The 17,541-nt window shown below is 41.3% G+C and overlaps 1 protein-coding gene across 1 annotated transcript; it reads left to right on the plus strand.

The window, feature by feature from the left end:
• Positions 1-1,888: 1,888 nt before the first annotated feature.
• Positions 1,889-11,378, plus strand: Ccng2 (cyclin G2). Its single transcript, XM_042678280.1, has 8 exons — positions 1,889-2,115; positions 3,107-3,244; positions 3,889-4,026; positions 5,105-5,355; positions 5,567-5,645; positions 5,730-5,828; positions 8,211-8,416; positions 9,950-11,378. The coding sequence occupies exons 2-8, from the start codon at positions 3,107-3,109 to the stop codon at positions 10,071-10,073; spliced, it is 1,035 nt and encodes a 344-aa protein (XP_042534214.1). The 5' UTR covers positions 1,889-2,115; the 3' UTR covers positions 10,074-11,378.
• The last annotated feature ends 6,163 nt before the right edge of the window (positions 11,379-17,541 follow it).

Here is a 17,541-nt window from a genome sequence, read left to right on the forward strand (position 1 = left end):
TTTCCAAACCCTTAAGAAGGCCATGCTTGTCTGAAATAAGAACTTTAACTTCCTACTCCCAGTTGCTCCTATGCTCAGACAGATGTCATTGCCTAGTTCTAGCTAATACATAAAGGCATTCACTCCTGGGGAGCTGGGAAGGTGGCTCAGCGGTAGAGTGGCTTCTCTTGCATGCATGAGGCTCTGGGTTCGATTCCTCAGCACCATATAAGCAAAAAGAAAAAAGCCGGAAGTGGCACTGTGGCTCAAGTGGTAGAGCGCTAGCCTTGAGCTGAAGAGCTGAGGGACAGCGCCCAGGCCCAGAGTTCAGGCCCCACGACCGACCCCCCCCCAAAAAAAGTGGGAATTCCCACTTCCTGGGAATTCCCTAGCTGTTCTAGAAAGAAGAGAGCTGCTGTTATAGCTGTATGATCAACTCATAGGAAATACATACAAGAACACAGAAAAGTCATTTCTTGGGGCTGGTTATTTACATTAGAACTCACGGATGTACTTTTTTTTTTTTTTTTACTAATTTGCATGTTTATTTGGTGGGAGGTAAGGATTGAGGCAGAAAAGAAATCCACTATAAATGTTCCAGGGAAATCTCTTACATCTCTCAAAGATATTCCGTGTGAAAGTTTCTCCAGCCTAAGGTACCTTGTTGGCTGGCTTTTTGCCCCACCTTGGGAGAGGTGTCAACCTTCATAACAATGCTAATTATAATGGGCAATAAATGATAATGTCTGCCGACCAAGGACCAAGAGGCTGTGGGAGTCCTCATTAAAACAACTGTACAACTACAACTTCTGGAGGAAGGCTATTATAATGATTAGATGCTTATATGTCCTCGTCAATGTAGTTTTTATTGAAAAGTCTCTCCTTTGAACTTTTTTTTTTTAATGGAAAACTTATGCACATCGGTAAAAACAATGGCATCGGAAACCGTGCAGTCCTCGCTCAGCTTCAACAGCTCAGCCTTTTGCCAATCTGGGTGCACTTAGTCCGTTGTTTGATTTGTTTGTTTTCTCTGTCAGCGAGGTTTTAAAACAAATAACAGGGCACAATAGCATTTCACTGGTGACGTGCAGTCTGCGCCCTGATAATGTTCTAATTTGATTGCTTTTGTAAAACAGACATGGGACAAATAAAGGAACGTGGAACACGTTCATTTGGAGGAAGTGGTTGCCACTTGAAGGTGCCACCCAGTGCGTGGCATTCTTCCTGCGCAGGTGGAAGAAAGAGGAGAGAAAGAGCAGAGAAACCCAGTGCAAGTATCTGAAAACCTTCTAATCCACCTCACCCAGCCCAGGCAATCAAGACCGCGGAGTTGCTAGGGTCACGGAGGAAGACAGAAGCTCTGGGTACGGTGAGAGCCAATCAGAGCTCCAGGCCCAATCAACCAGCCAATCCAGTTTCGAGATTAAATTTGCTCCCCCCAGCAATCTGCCGGCCCCACGCGTATCCAATCAGAGAGCCGGCTACTTTGGGCGGACTTTTCAAAACAGCGAAAACAAAACAAATCGGGGACCTTTAAAAGGCGCAATTCGACCAGGACCAGGATCTCCTTCCGCACTCACCCTACCTACCCCTTCTCTCCTTCCGCTCCGGATCAATCGTGGAATAAAGTAGTCGTACAGATTACATTCTGCGCCTTGAAACCGGGCTCAGTAAAGCCAAGGAGAGCTGGGGCGGCCCAAAGAGAGGCTGGACACGGTGGCTCGGAGGAGGGACTCTTTTTCAAGGTCTGTTAGGCAGCGAGGAATCCCTCCGCGGGGAGTCACGTGCCCCGCCCCCTTTAGGGGCGTCGCAAACTCAAAACGAAAACAAGGGGTTTGCTGGGGGCAGCGCGGAGGCTGCGGCGGGGCCGGCGGACGTGGAGGGGCTTGGGGGGTGGGGGGCCGGAGTTGCGCCCGGGGTGCGCGCGCCGGGAGCGGGATGAGGCCCAAGTTGTGAGGCCCGGGCTGTGAGGCCGGGGCGGCGGCGGGGGCTGGAGGAGAAGGGTTGGATGCCCGTCCCGGGGCATCGCTGAGGCGGCGGGGGACACCCCGACCTCCGAACACGGGTTCGGACCGCCGGCTCGCCTGTCCGCCCCGGACCGAGGCGCCGGGCCGGTAGGGGTGCATCTCAGGCACGGTGAGTGGGGGCCGTCCGCACTGGCTTCGGGTTTCTTTGTCTGTGGTCGGGTGGCGGTGGAGGAGGGGAGGGGCGATCCGGGTGTCCCGACCGCTGCCCACCTCCGCCCCCCCCCCCCCCCCCCCCCCGCCTCTGCGCTGGAGACAGACCGACGCTGGCGAGGCGGACGGAGGGGGTGACGGAGCGAAAGGCCCGCCTCCTCCGGGCTCTTTGTCTCGGTGGGTGCTTTGGGGATTGACAGCCCTAGGCTCCCCGAATCTGCGGAACCGGGGTACCTCGGTGGCTGAACTGGGAGTGTTGGGGGCGTGGGGCAGACTGGTTGTCTCTTTCCCGACCCCAGCTGGGGTGCGCCACGCCCCTCATCCCCTAAACCCGGGGTGCTTGCCATTTGGGAGCGGACCGGGAAAGGTTGGGGACCCAGGTCCAGCACAGGGGGGAGGGGGTGGGGGGGGTCCGGAGCTGGATTTCCCGGGAGGGGCGGGGCTTCCAAGTCTCCTCCCTCCGGTTCTTTGTTCAGTCGGGAGGCTCCCCCCCACCCCCATTGTGTCAAGCCTCACCCCGCTTCAGTGAGCTTCCCCCAAACACACGCACTCTCCCCCCCCACCTCTCCTTTCTCTCTCTCCTCCTCCCCTCCCCCCGCAGAAGTTCCCCTCCTTCCCCCCCCCCCCCCCCCCGCAGATGCCCGTGGGGTGGACGGTGGGGCCACCGCCGCCTGTGGAGTTTCCTGTTTGTGAAAGGCCCTTCCTTAGCCCGGCCGGCCAGTTCGATCCAGCGCTGGCCGGCGGACGTGACCACGGTCCCAACTCCTCCCCCCCCCCCAGCCACACCTCCTCAGTGGTGGGGGAGGATTCCCACGGGGCTCGGGCAACGTGACTGATCCCCTTCACCAGTTCCTGGCCGCCAGAGGTATTACCACCGGGCCTTCTCGGCCCTGTCCTCCTCACGTCTACCCCCAGATTATTCTCAGCCTCTCCTGGTGTCTTTGCCGCAGATGAAGGATCTGGGGACAGAGAGCCTTGCAGGTGGTGAAGGAGTCCAGCTCCTGGGATTGTTGAGCTTCTACCTGGAACAAGAACAGAGATTCCAACCTCGAGAAAAAGGGCTGAGCTTGATCGAGGCTACCCCAGAGGTAAGTTTGCAGAAAACATACTTAAGCAGACGCTCCCAGCCATCCCCGCCCCCCTTCCCACCCCTGCCCTTCAATCAAGACCAAAGCCTGCCGTTAGTCCTCCAATTTTATACTGTACCAGGATTATGCTTTGGTTTCTTAGCAAGAATGGAAGTAATAGGAAGTATTGAAATGTTTCTTCAAATGTTGGCCTTTACTTTGTATCTCAAGCCTCTGTGTATGAGATATTTATAGTAGAATCTTACTATTTTAAAAAGGATAAAACAAGGAGTTGTATCTATCTAGGGAATCAAATTACTAAAATAAGCTGTTTTTGCTGTAACCTGGAATATGGCAACAGTTCACCTCATATTGAATTACTAAAAGCTCTCTGTGTTAATTTTTATTATTATATTTTATTTCGGCAGTAATGGGGTTTAAATCGGTATTGCCCTTGCTTGACAGGTGCTCTAGAAGAAGCTAAATGTATGCTTCCAGCTCGGTTGTATATTTTAGAAAAAGTGGTGATTTACATCTTACCTCTGTGACATGTATACCTTTAGGTAGCTGATAGCATGGTGAAAATTACATCCTTTTTTGAATCTTTGTATTATTTCTCTAATTCTAGTAAAATAGTTAACTTTGACTCATGGTTTTCATTGCAGAATGATAACACCTTGTGTTCAAGATTGAGAAATGCCAAAGTAGAAGATTTAAGGAGTTTAGCCAACTTTTTTGGATCTTGCACTGAAACCTTTGTCCTGGCTGTCAATATTTTGGACAGATTTTTGGCTCTTATGAAGGTATTTAAGGGTTTTTATGGTCTATCTTCTCATTTTTTAATCTCTACATGCCCTTGTGCCTACTGCAGTGCCTAGCACACAATAGTTCAATTAACATTTATCAAAAAAATGCAGTAGTCTTTTGTGCATAAACATTTACAGTAATCAAAGTTGTGAGCGTAGTGCTAACCAGACGTCTTTTGTTAGGTTTTGCTGTACCTATTCAATTCTTTTCTCTTGAAAAATATGCTAAAATAAAGACTATTCCTTTCTTAGGTATTCTCTGTGTGTGTTTTCTTAGGTATTCTGTGTGTGTGTGTGTGTGTGTGTGTGTATGTGTGTTCATTCATGTTCCTCAAAATGAGGTTTTCATTTTATATCATTGTGTTTTTGTTGGTGTTGAGATGATTTAATACTGAAGCTTGACAGGTTAGGAAAAATAGTATAGTAAAGGTGACCCACTGCCTTCCCATAAGTCTTTAAAGCAGAGAGCCACAGTGTTACTAAAATCAACAACAACCGATAGAAAATGTGGTAATTCTTCTGTCCGTAGGATCCTTGTCAGCTGCTGGGTCAGTTTTCAGGGCACTGTAAAGGACAGCCATCTGCCCATGGCAGCCTGTCCATATGTCCCCACAATGCACATATTGATGGCTGCTTTTGGGGTAAATTGACACTGAAGAATAGAATGATTCCTACAGATGTTTTGCATGAGAAGATAAAATGTAGAAAGTATATTTTTGTATATATACACACATACTCATAAGTAGTATTTTTTTGTATGTTGGAAGGCTTTATTTTGAGGAAGAATGTGCTATTTAGAATTTTACTAAGTCTATTACTCAGCACTAGAAATATAGACTTTGAACCTGCATTGAAAAATATTTCACTTACATTTAACTTATTTAGGTAGCCTTTTAAAAAGTCAGGTTAAGAAGACCTAACTGTAAAAATGACTATAATTGTGGGTAAGAGAAACTATACAGAAGAGAAGTAGCTTGGTTAAGAGTAGAAGCATCATTACAATTATTTTTTTAAGTGTCTACTTTGTTAAATCAGAGTGACAGTGATTTATAAAACCCCTTCCAATCTTTTTTAGGTGAAACCTAAACATCTGTCTTGCATTGGTGTCTGTTGTTTTCTGCTGGCTGCTGGAATAGTGGAAGAAGAGTGTAATATTCCCTGTGTTCATGATGTGATCCGTATTAGTCAGTGTAAATGCACTGCTTCTGACATTAAGCGGATGGAAAAAATAATTTCAGAAAAGTTGCACTATGAATTGGAAGCTACTACTGCCTTAAACTTTTTGCACTTATACCATACGATTGTCCTTTGTCATACTTCAGAACGGTGAGTGGGATTAACAATATTATGCAACTACTTAGAATTCTGCTATAACTAAAAGTTTAGAATACCTGGAAAATTTTATTTTTATTATTTTTATTCCCTCTACACTTGCAACTTGGACTGTGAATGACAAGTCCTTGAAGTTATTTAAAGTTTTGAAAGTTTAATGAGTTTGAAAGTTCAATGAATCTTTGTCCATCTTTTCATTGCATAGGAAAGAAATACTGAGCCTTGATAAACTAGAAGCCCAGCTAAAAGCTTGCCACTGCCGACTTGTCTTTTCAAAAGCAAAAGTAAGTCTAAGTCTTGTTTACATGTGTCTTACAGTTTTGACTTTTGTTTTGACTTTTAAAAAAATTATTATTTATTTTTTGTAGCCATCTATATTAGCTCTGTGCCTTCTCAATTTGGAAGTAGAAACTTTAAAATCCGTTGAATTACTGGAAACTGTCCTGCATGTTAAAAAACATTCCAAGGTAAATATCTTCAGTCCTTAATTTTTTCTTTAAATTTCTTAACTGAGGTTTCCTTTTTTTTCCTTGTGTCTTAAACATTACCTGTATTTTATTTTCTACACTACTATATTCACTGTTTTCTAGTATCTTAAGTGTTACAGTTCCCAGGGTTCAGATAGTATTAGCTGGAAGAGAACTATGTTGCTACTGCTAGCCTCTTTTTGCAGGCAGATGTCCCTTCTGTAATACTTATGTCATATGGTAACATAGTTGCCTACACTGCCATCTGCACATTGTTCTAGACTGCATACTAGAAAATAGACAATGCAAACACTAGTGGGTTTGGGGTAGGATGGTGTATCCCTAACACCTGTAAGGCTGTGATTACTTCATTAGTAGCATGACTTAAAAAACATTAGGTATGTTTCTTTAGCTCGGAGGAAGGCCAGTTCAGTCGTTATCTACAGTTTGAGAGAAGTACAAAGCAAAAGCACAGTACTTTTTCTTTCATACACTTATATTCTAGATGGGGAACTGTGAGGCTTAATTTAAGATGGTATGTTCTCTCTGTTATTGTGTCTCAGTGCCAGATAATTGACTCTAAAAGTACTAGGGGGTTGTTAGTAAAGAATCAGGGCAGTTAGCAGAGGCATTGAGACTGAAGATTTGGACAGCAGATTCTTATGGCTAAGAAACTGGTGGGACTGGATCAGTTTAAAAAACAATTTCAGGGAAGGCTTGCCGATAGACTGTCTAGGTGATTGTTTTAAGCAGAAAAATAAGGACATTCAAACTAATTTTGAAAGCTGAGCTGAGGAATCATAAGTAATAAAGATTTGGCCCCAATGATGGAGATAATTCTGTCATCATTAAAAGAAACTTAGGAGCGCTGGGAAGGTGGCTCAGTGGTAGAGTGCTTGCTTTGCATGCTTGAGGCCCTGGGTTCGATTCCTCAGCACCACATAAGCAAAAAGAAAAAAGCCGGAAGTGGCGCTGTGGCTCAAGTGGTAGAGCGCTAGCCTGGAGCTGAAGAGCTGAGGGACAGCGCCCAGGCCCAGAGTTCAGGCCCCACGACTAGACCCAAAAATAAATAAATAAATAAATAAAAGAAACTTAGGAAAAGTTAATATGTTGTGAGAGAAGTGTGATTTTAGGGTCTTATATACTCAGGTAGTTAGTTGCCTTTCCAACTCAAAAGATAAACTGCATTCGACTTGGTAAAATCTCAGCCACCGTTGAGATTTGGAGTTTCTCATGAAGAAGGAAGGGGTAGTTGAAACCATAAAGAACTTGTGTACCGTTTGCTTAGAGGTCAGTTGAAGCTCTGGGGTTTTCATGGTTGGCTTTCCCCTGCTTAGGAACCAAGTGAAGGAAGATATGTACTGTTGGGTTGAAAAGAGGTTTTAAAGAAAGGTGGCCAAGAGTGCTGATTTTTTTTTAAATTGTTACTATAAAGGTGATAAACAGCGGGGTTACAGTTACATAAGTCTGGTAAAGACTTCTTTCTTTTTGGACAGTGCACCCATTCTCTTACATGAGTGCTAGTATAGTGAAAACTGAAAGAGGTCACTGACAGCTCAGAAGTGATACCAGTAGAGTGGGGAGAAAAGAGTGGTAGAAACCAGCTTATAGAGGTGGGGGAAATGGAGGTCTAGGTGATAGGAAATATCTGTGGTAGCATAGGTCTTTAATCCCAGCACTTTGGAAGCAGAGAAGCAGGAGGATCAAGAGTTCAGTACCAGCCTGGACTACATTATGAATTTGAGGCCAGCTTGTACTAATAAGACACTGTCTCAAAAAAACAAAGTCTTTGCTTGTGGAGGTCTATATGGTATGAAACATTTTGTTTGGGACATTAGGTTTTCGTTTCAGTCACAGTGTTCTTTTCATCTACACTTTACAGTGATAGTAATTTAGAGAAGCATCATCAGGGTAAGTTTCTGTCAGACAAATTGAAGCATTCTCCCAGGACTGGAGGAACTAAGTCTTTTTGGGGAAACTCCTTTCAGATTGCTGACTTCTTCCCTTTGTAAACAGTGTCATAATATAACTATGTATTATTAGCACACCAAACAGTCCTTTGTACAGAAGCCTGTAACAAAAGGAATGTTGAATTCCTATGAGGTGTTGATTGTTAAAGAATGTATTAGTAGTTGCTTTAACAGACTTGGTATTTTTAGGCCAATGTGTTTTCTTAGAGTCAGCAAACCTTTGTGTGTGATCCTGTGTAAATTACATTTAGTTTTGGCTGCTCATTCCAGCCACTTTGGGGACTTAGAAAAAACTGTCTGGGTGTGAGAGCAGTTACCAGCATTTTTATATATTACCTGGTGATTACAAGGTGTGGCAAGATTTGGAAAACTTGTAACTTCTGTAACTTCTTGTTTTGTTTTGTTTTTTTAGATTAATGACACCGAGTTCTTTTACTGGAGGGAGTTAGTTTCCAAATGCCTCGCAGAATATTCTTCTCCTGAATGTTGCAAACCAGATCTTAAGAAGTTGGTTTGGATTGTTTCAAGGCGTACGGCGCAGAACCTTCATAACAGCTACTACAGCGTTCCCGAGCTGCCAACAATCCCAGAGGGAGGCTGCTTGGATGAAAGTGAAAGGTAAGCAAGTATCCTGGCTTATTAGACTTCTGCAGACTCCATATGTTAATAGTGTAATACTAGAAAATAAGGCATCAGAGAAATATCCTACTGTACTGTCATCAGCAATAGTTTTATTTAAAATAGTGATTTATATACCTCACTTTTAAAATTCCTATATTTCTTACCTCATTCACCTTAACTCTTTGAAATACAATTCAAGTATTTTAAAAACAACAACAAAACAGCCAAGTGCCAGGTGCTGGTGACTCTCACCTATGAGCTTAGCTACTTAAAAGATTGAGATTGCTAGATGCTGGTGGCTCACACCTGTAATCCTAGCTACTCAAGAAGGTGAGATCTAAGGATCTTGATTTGAAGCTAGCCTAGTCAGAAAAGGCCCCATGAGACTCTTATCTCCAATTAACCACTCAAAAACCAAAAGTGGCACTGTGGCTCAAGTGTTAGAGTGCTCGCCTTGAGCACAAAGAGGCTCAGGGACAGTGTCCAGGCCCTGAGTTCAAGCCCCCACAATTGACCAAAAAAAAAAAAAGATGGTAGTTTGAGGTCACCCCAAGAAAAAAGTTTTCAAGACCCCATCTTAGCTAATAGTTACTATGATGTGGTGATACAGTTACATGGGCAAAATGTTCACAAGGTGCCATCCCAAAAGAAAAGAACTGGCTGTGGTGGTATATATCTATCATTCATAAAGTAGAATCACAGTCCATCTGTCCAGCAAAAAGCAAGGATCTGTCTCAGAAACAACTGGAGCAAAAAGGTTGGAAGCTGTGGTTCAAGCAGAAGAATACTGGTTTATCAAATATATGCCCCGAGTTTAAAGCCCATTACCTCCAACAAATCCAAAGTAAAACAACAACAGAATGGCATTCTAGGCCTTTTGCTGTTAGTATTAATATAACGTTAATGTCTCTATGGGCAGGGGACCGATGGGGAGTTAGTTGATGAAAACTAAGGCTACCATTGCCTTCCACAGGTGTTCCAACAATTTTGTCAGATGTCATTGGTTCGGAGTTTATTTTTGTAAAATCAGTTACTTTTACATTTTACATTTTATTCTATGGAGGGAAGATCATAAGTTCCAGCTTCATAGCTTGTTATTTTCTTGCTTTAGTATTTGAGCAATCAGTGACGCAATTATTGATATAAAAAAAGACATCAGATCATGGGATGGGAGATAGGTGGTTTCTAGTTTGCATTTTGGATTGCAGTTAGTTATTGCTAGAATTATTAAACTATTAAAACAAGTTTAAATAAACTATAAAACTAAGTTATGAATTGGTACATGATTATTTGGCAAAAAGTAACTTGAGTAAACCTCTTTTAAGAAGTCACTATTTTCTAATGAGATTATAATTGACTTTAGGAACTCCTTAGAAGTTAAATTTGGCTCTCTAAAATAAAGATTAACTATTGAATACAAAGTCCTAACACTAGAGATACCCATGTAGATTAACAGCAGCTATTTTATTTTGCTTATAAGCATTTGTGCATTTTAAGCCATGACACCTGTTTTTGTTTCTTTCTTTTCAGTGAGGACTCTTGTGAAGACATGAGTTGTGGAGAAGAGAGTCTCAGCAGCTCTCCACCCTGTGATCAAGAGTGCACCTTCTTTTTTGACTTCAAAGTGGCGCAGACCTTGTGCTTTCCGTCTTAGAACTCTGCTTGTTGTGTGTTAGAATCGAAAGTATGTGTACCGGTTTCAAAGCAATAAATGGGGGAGTAGGTAGTTTTCTGGTTCAGCCCCCATCTAGGCAGGGATTACTTAAGACTGGAATACCTACCTTCTATTTATTATTCAGATCAGATCTGGCCTATTTTCATATTTAATCCTAAGCCATCAAATGGGTTAGTGCCTCTTAAACAATTAACAATACTTTAGACATTGGCACTTTATTTTTCTTGTTGAGATCTTTAGCTACTTTGGGGAGGAGGGAAGGTGCTGATACCTTTATTACTTTTCAAGATTTTTAAAGATGAATAGTGTAGCTTACCTTGAACTTTTTATAAAGCCATCAGATGTCTAGTTAACAGATTGGAAGCTTGCAGGTGCTTCCTTTCAGGGACAGTAGATAATCTTTGAGTGGTTTGTCCTAGATTTCCTTTCCCAGAATCCTCAGAACAGAGACTGCAAAGTATCTTGGATGTCAAATGCTGTGTTGTCAGTTTGTTTTTCAAATGGTCAGCCTACTGTCTGACTCAGATTCTATAAATTAAGGAAAGTATCGACATTTCTGTGAACTTTACTTTGTAATGTCTTCATAAAGGTTCTGCTAAAGCAGAAATAAATGTTAGGCTAGCACTGTTAGATAGCTGCATTCTTAAAGCTTAAGTATTGTCTGACTATGGTATTATCATTAAACATTATTAAAAATCCATAATTTGCTAGTTTTGCATGCACCTGTATAAGAGTAGACAGGAGTTGAGCAGGGCTAGGTACCAAGGGAATTGATAACTGTTGATTTAGTAGCAAATTTTTTCTCCTTTTCTTACATTAGAAAATGTCTGCATGGTTATATTTCCTTCCTTTAATTCACATTTCAGAAATAATGTATTATTGTATGGGTGCCAAGCTTTGAATATGAAGTGAAAAGAGCCCAAGTGTTTGTAGTGTTACAGTTTTACGCCAATTGCTGTGATTATACAGCCATGAAAATTGGGATATTTTACCTCTGTACACATAAGATTTTGTACAGAGAACTTTTAACTTTTTAAATTGTATATGAAAATGTAAATCTTTTTAAATGTATATAAAATGCTGTATTTTTTTTACTCTGTGTGTGATAATGTAGGCATTGCATGTAAATATAATTTATTGTGTACTCTGTATTATAATCAGACGATGATGGCTTACTTTTGTATTGGTAAGTCAACATCTATTGGATGTTTCCTGAGGTGGGTCTTTTTGAAGTGACGGTAGATTATAATTCCAAATAAAAACAAATTCTCCTTGTTTCCATTATATTGTATTTTTAAAACTTTTTTTGTGGCTGGGTAGGGGTGTTGAACTTGGCTTTGTGCTTGCTTATTTAACTTGCTTGCTTAGCTTGCTTACTTGCTGGGCTGGTATTGTATCACTTGAGCCACACCTCCAGCCTGACTTTTTGCTCATTAATGGGAACTGGGGTTTACAGACTTTTCTTCCCAGGCTGGGTTTGAACTCCATTTTCTGGATCTTTTCCTCCTGAGTAGCAAGGGTTATAGGTGTGAGCCACTGATTTCTGGATTCAGTTTTTTGTTTTTGTCTTTTTTGGTACTGGGAATTGAACCCAGGACGTTGCGCTTGCTAGGCAAGTGCTTTGTCATTGAGCTTACAAATCAGCCCTGGATTCAGTGTTTAATCTATGAATATTTTGATAAAAGTGCCTGTAGAGAAGGGTTAGAGGGGGGCTAGAAGTGACTTCTGATTAGTTATAAACAGTGTTATAGGTAATTGTTTCTCACCAAAGCTTGAGACTTAATCTTGGAAATACCAAAAGTGAATCTGTCATAAGAATTAACTTCTCACTGGGGTGGATTCATCTCAACAAGATTTCAGAAGTTGTGGCTGGGAAGGTGGCTCAGTGGTAGAGCGCTTGCCTTGCATGCCTGAGGCCCTGGGTTCGATTCCCCAGCACCACATAAGCAAAAAGAAAAAAGCCGGAAGTGGCGCTATGGCTCAAGTGGTAAAGCGCTAGCCTTGAGCTGAAGAGCTGAGGGACAGTGCCCAGGCCCAGAGTTCAGGCCCCATGACCAGACCCCCCCCCCCAAAAAAAAAAAATTTCAGAAATGGTATATTAACTTGAATGATAATCAATTTACAGTGAAGAGCAACAGGTATCAAGTAGGCAAGAATGTTCAGCTTGGCAGGTTGTGCCATCTCTTCATAGAGAGAAATCAAGTCCTAATCAGAACATGGTTTGGGAAGTAAACGATAAGCATGGATTATTGTTGTGGTTTATTATTGGAGCCCTGCCAACCTCTGGCTTTGGAAATGTCTTTGTAAATTTCAGGGTTAAAATTCAGTCTTTTTTTTTTTCAGTATTGGCAATTGTACTCAGGGCCTTGTGCTTGCCAGGCAGATGTTTTACCATTCAAGCCATGCTTTTAGCCCTCCCCCACCTGGATTGATTATGTGACTGTTTTCTCTAGTTGGGTAGAAAAGTTAGATTTACTGAATGTTATTTTCCTGCCCTCTCCAGGGAGAGTCTGAAGATGAACTGCCTTCCTGAGTAATTTTGGTAACTAGTGGACATGTATTCTGTTTTCACATTATGATTTGTTTATTTGTAAAAGTTGCTTGGTTTCTAATCCATCTGATCCTCTTTAGCTCTCCAGATTCTGACTACATCTAAATCATAAGCCAGATGTGGCAATGATCCCATATGCAGGAAGCAGTAGGTAGGAGAATCCAGGGCCAGGCTGGCTCAGGCAAATTTGAGACTATCCAACAACAACAACAACAACAAAAGAAAGATATGTCTGGCAGTTCTGTGGAAGATGGACTGGAGGAGGTAGAGATGAGTGGCGTTAAGACCCATCAGGAATCCTACCCAAATGGAAGACTGCTGGTGAACTGAACAAAGTCAGCAGGAGTAACAGAGGTGGAGATTGACAGGCCTGGTCCTTTCTCTTGAGAATTATTCAAGGATGCACAGACAAGTCCAGAAACTAGTTATACATTCCTGTGCCATTCAATCAGGTAGCTTTCCCAAGACTATGATACAAAATGGGGACTTAAACATCCTTCCACTGAGCTCAAAGAGTGAGGGAAAGCTACTCTTTTGGCTTCATATTTGCTCCCCTTGATTTGGCAAGATTGGTTGTTTCTGGTTTGGGTGGCATTAATTTGGATGTGGTATGTGTCTGCTGCTTCTGTTCCAGTGTGCAGTGAGGTATTGCTCCAGGTCCCTGAGTCTCTTAACATTTGGCATGCTTCTATTCTGTCCCCAGGAAGTGAGATTGGACAAAAGATGTGTTTCAATCACCTCGCACACTCAGTTAATACTCAGGCTAAGTGTAGGGATCTCAGCTGGCTATGTACTCTTGGCAATTTGAACCATTTTCATGATCTAGCATCTGCTTTTTTCCTTCACTGCCTTCATCTTAACCTATGTTCCAATATGGTGCCCCATTCTACATAACCCCACTACTTACACCTTATTTAGATAACCCATCTAAATTTTTTGTGCCAGCAGTGGCTCTTGAATTTGTCCCATAGTTTTGTCGCTCAAGGCAGGCGGTCTACCACTTGAGCCACATCTCTATTTTTGACTTTCTATTGGTTAATTTGAGATAGAAGTCTTGGGGATTTGTCTACCTGGGCTAGCCACTTAAATTTTTATATGATATAAAGGCATTATAGTTTGAATTTGTCACTTTTGAATTCTTGGTTTGATCATTATTTAGTACCGCAAATAGTAAATAACTTGTTTTTAGAAGGTCAGCTTATAGGGTAGATAGCTTCTCAATAAAGTAAATTTCATTCTTGGCATACATGTGACTATTCCCATCAATGAATGGAGTCTATTTTCCTTGAATTTTGGCTGGCCTTGTGATTGGCTTTGCCTACTAACATGAAATAGAAGATACTCAGTGTACAGCTTAAGCCTTAGCTTTAAGAGGACTGGCTGGCAGCCACCTTTTCATCCCTCTTGGAAGGTAATGCCAGGCTGCAGAGGAGATGAGAGAGAGAGGCATTTGAGGAACATGGGCCATCTTAGATAGTCTGAGCTCCCAGATGACATTTTTCTGTGTTGTAACCCCCTTGTGTCAACTAATGTATCCTGAAATGTGTTAACATTTTTCTGTGTTGATAATTCTGCCCAACATGTCATTTCCATTCTGGCTGGTGATTCATAGTTTGTAAAGATAAACTATTTCCTCAGTTACCCCACAGAAAGTGGAAGAACCACTTAATGGTCGCAATCAACAGTCTTGTGAGAAATAAGTCATTGTTTTATGTCACGAGGTTTTTGGATGGTTTGTTAAACAGTAAACTAAAATGGAGAGAGAAAATGGTTACGTGGTGATCCAAGTGGCAAGATTCATGTGATTCTTTTTTCAAGATGACCATCTGTAGTTCTTTCTTTTTCTTTTCCTTAAAATGGATTTGAAAGTGGAGTTTAATGATTTCGGTTTTGTTGTTGTTGCTTTTATTGTGCTACTGAAGTTTGAACTCAGGGCCTTATGTTTGCTAGGCAGCCAATCTATCACTTGAGCCATGCCCCTAACCTTTCTCTTCTTTAGTTTTTCTTTCTTTCTTTATTTTAGATAGGGTCTCACATTTTTGCCTAGAACTGGCATCAGAATGCAGCCCTCCTAAGTATGCCTCCCAAGTAGGTGAGACCACTGGTGTCAGTTAATGCACCTGAGCCAAACAATTGCTGTTTTAACAGAAGCAAGGATGAACCATAAAAACATTGCACCAGTTATATTCTTCCTTTGATGAAAATCCTTTATGGCTTTTCACTGTTGGCTGTTCATCAAGTTCAAACACCTTTCTGTGACTTCCCAGACCCTTCTTAGTAAGTCTCTGCTGCCTTTTCCTGTTCCTCTCATGACATCCATACACAGATGCTTGCCAGTCTCCTTACAGTCTCCTTACAGCATCTGCACGCACATTGATTCCTCTGGCTGAAACACCAGTTACCCTCATTAAGTGGCAAACTCCTACTGACTTACCTTTGGAGGCTCTCCCTCCAAATGAGTACATTCATTCACTTTGTTCACTCACCCACTTAAAGGTTATAATAATCTTTTCTTCTGAGAAAAATTTCTTGATTTTCTTTGAGTCCTGTTTTTCACAAAACCCTAGCAGTTAACCTAGAAGTTACTATCTGGTTTGTCTGCCTTTCTCTCCTCTCATCTGCATACTTTACCCATCTACTCTGAGAAGGCAGGGGCCCTTTGTCGCTCGTGCTTTAATGAATGCCCATATCTGGTCTACACTCCTATAGCTGCAGTTGCCACTTATGCATTATACGGCCTCTGCCTTATGGTAATGAGAAATGTTACTAACCACTTATTATGTCCCAGGCACTTTACATAAAGTCCTTAATCTTTATCACAATGCTATTTGACAAATACCAGTGTCCTTTTACATGAAGAGAATAAAGATTAGAGAAGTTAAGTACCTTAACACACATTTAATAAGTGGTGGGGTTATACTTCAAACCAACTCTGCCTGCCAAACCCTACATACTTAAAAAACTATTATTGTAAAGGCGATGTACAGAGGGGTTACAGTTACATAATTAAGGCAATGAGTACATTTCTTTTTGAGCAGTTACATCCTCCCTCGTTTCCCCCAGTTTCCCTCCCTCATAAGTAATCATGTTAATTTCTAAGATTCCCTTTCCCTTCCCCAAATCAGATAAACTGATATAGAAGACAAAAGCTACTGAAATCAGAAATACTGGTCACTCATGCACAAGGAATAAACCAGAGAAGGAAAAAAAAAAAGAGAAGACAAAAGAAATGACTGCAAACAGTACACTAAAAAAAAAAAAAGAAAAGAAAAACAAAGGAACAAGAACAAGAACAACAACAAAACCCTCTTGTTTCCATATCGTGGAGATCATTTTGATTAGCATCATTTTATGTAGTCATATGTTCAGTTATTGGGCTATTGTGAACCTCTACTAGGACTATCCTAGGCATATACCAATTATTACAAATTAGGAAACCAGACAGCTTATGTTTCTTTGGGGCTGGCTTACTATACTTAATATGATTTTGTTCCAGGTTTCTCCATTTCCTTTTTTTTTTTTTATTGTAAAGATACTATACAGAGGGTTACAGTTACATGAGTGAGGTAATGAGTACACTTCCTCTTGAACATTGTTACCCCCTCCATTGCATTTCCTTTTAAATGGGATGATGTCATTCTTTCTGATGGAGCATAGAATTCTATTGTGTATATATACTACATTTTCTTGATCTATTCATCTATGGAGGGGCATCTGGGTTGATTCCATATCTTAGCTATGGTAAATATTGCTTCAATGAACATGGTTGTGCTGGTAGCTTTAGTGTGGCCTTGTTTGTAATTATTTGGGTAAATGCACAGGAGTGGGATTGCTGGGTCATGTTTAGTCTTTTGAGGAACCTCCATACTGCTTTCCAGAGTGGTTGAACAAGTTTACATTCCCACCAATAGTGTGGTAGTGTTCCTTTTTTGGTCACATCCCCACCTGCATCTGTTATCATTTGTTTTCTTGATAATGTCCATTCTAACTGTGATGATGTGGAATCTCAATGTGGTTTTGATTTGCATTTCTTTTATGGCCAGAGATGTTGAACATTTTTCATGTGTTTACTAGCCATTCTTATTTCCTCTCCAAATACATCTCTTTTTAATTCTTTAGCCCATTTATTAATGGGGTAGTTGTTTCTTTGAGGATTTGCTTTTTGTGGTTTAATTTTTTTTTTAGCTTTAAGCATATTTTTGATTTGAAGCCCTTGTCTGTTGTATAGCTAGTGAAGATCTTCTCTTAATCTGTGGGCTTTCTCTTTATCTTGATAGCTATGTCCTTTGTCATGCAGAAGCTCTGCAGTTTAATGCAATCCCATTTATTCAGCCTTTCTTTGATTGTTGTGTTTCTGCATCTTTATTTAGGAAGTTTCAACCTGTGCCAAGGAGCTCTAGTGTTTCCCCTAACACTTCTGGTAATATTTTCAGGGTTTCTGCTCTTACCTCAGTCTTTGATCCCTTTGGAATTGATTCTGGTGCAGGGTGATATATAAGGATCTAACTTCAGTTTTTTACATGTCTATAGCCAATACTGACAGCACCATTTGCTGAAGAGGCTGTCTTTCTTCCGTCTGATGTTTTTCGCTCCCTTATCAAAGATTAGGTAGCCATAAGTCTGTGGGATCATTTCTGGGCCAAACTCTACATTTTTAACCACAAGGCTAAACAATTTAAAAGCTGTTGAAATTCAAACTATTGCTGAATGAATAAAAGAAATTCATATAAGAATACCTTACTTAAAATATTCGTAAAATAAATCACATGATTCTCCTGTTCTAACTTTAATTGCTTCTTTCACTCATGTAAAGGAAAAATGTGAAGATTAGGCTTAAAATTTCTTTGCTTACTTAGAAAACGTGATTAGGATGGTGATATGAAAAGCTAAGACTGA

Source organism: Dipodomys spectabilis, unplaced genomic scaffold (assembly GCF_019054845.1).
Source record: "Dipodomys spectabilis isolate Male_0828 unplaced genomic scaffold, ASM1905484v1 ptg000043l, whole genome shotgun sequence".
Taxonomy (NCBI): Eukaryota; Metazoa; Chordata; class Mammalia; order Rodentia; family Heteromyidae; genus Dipodomys; species Dipodomys spectabilis.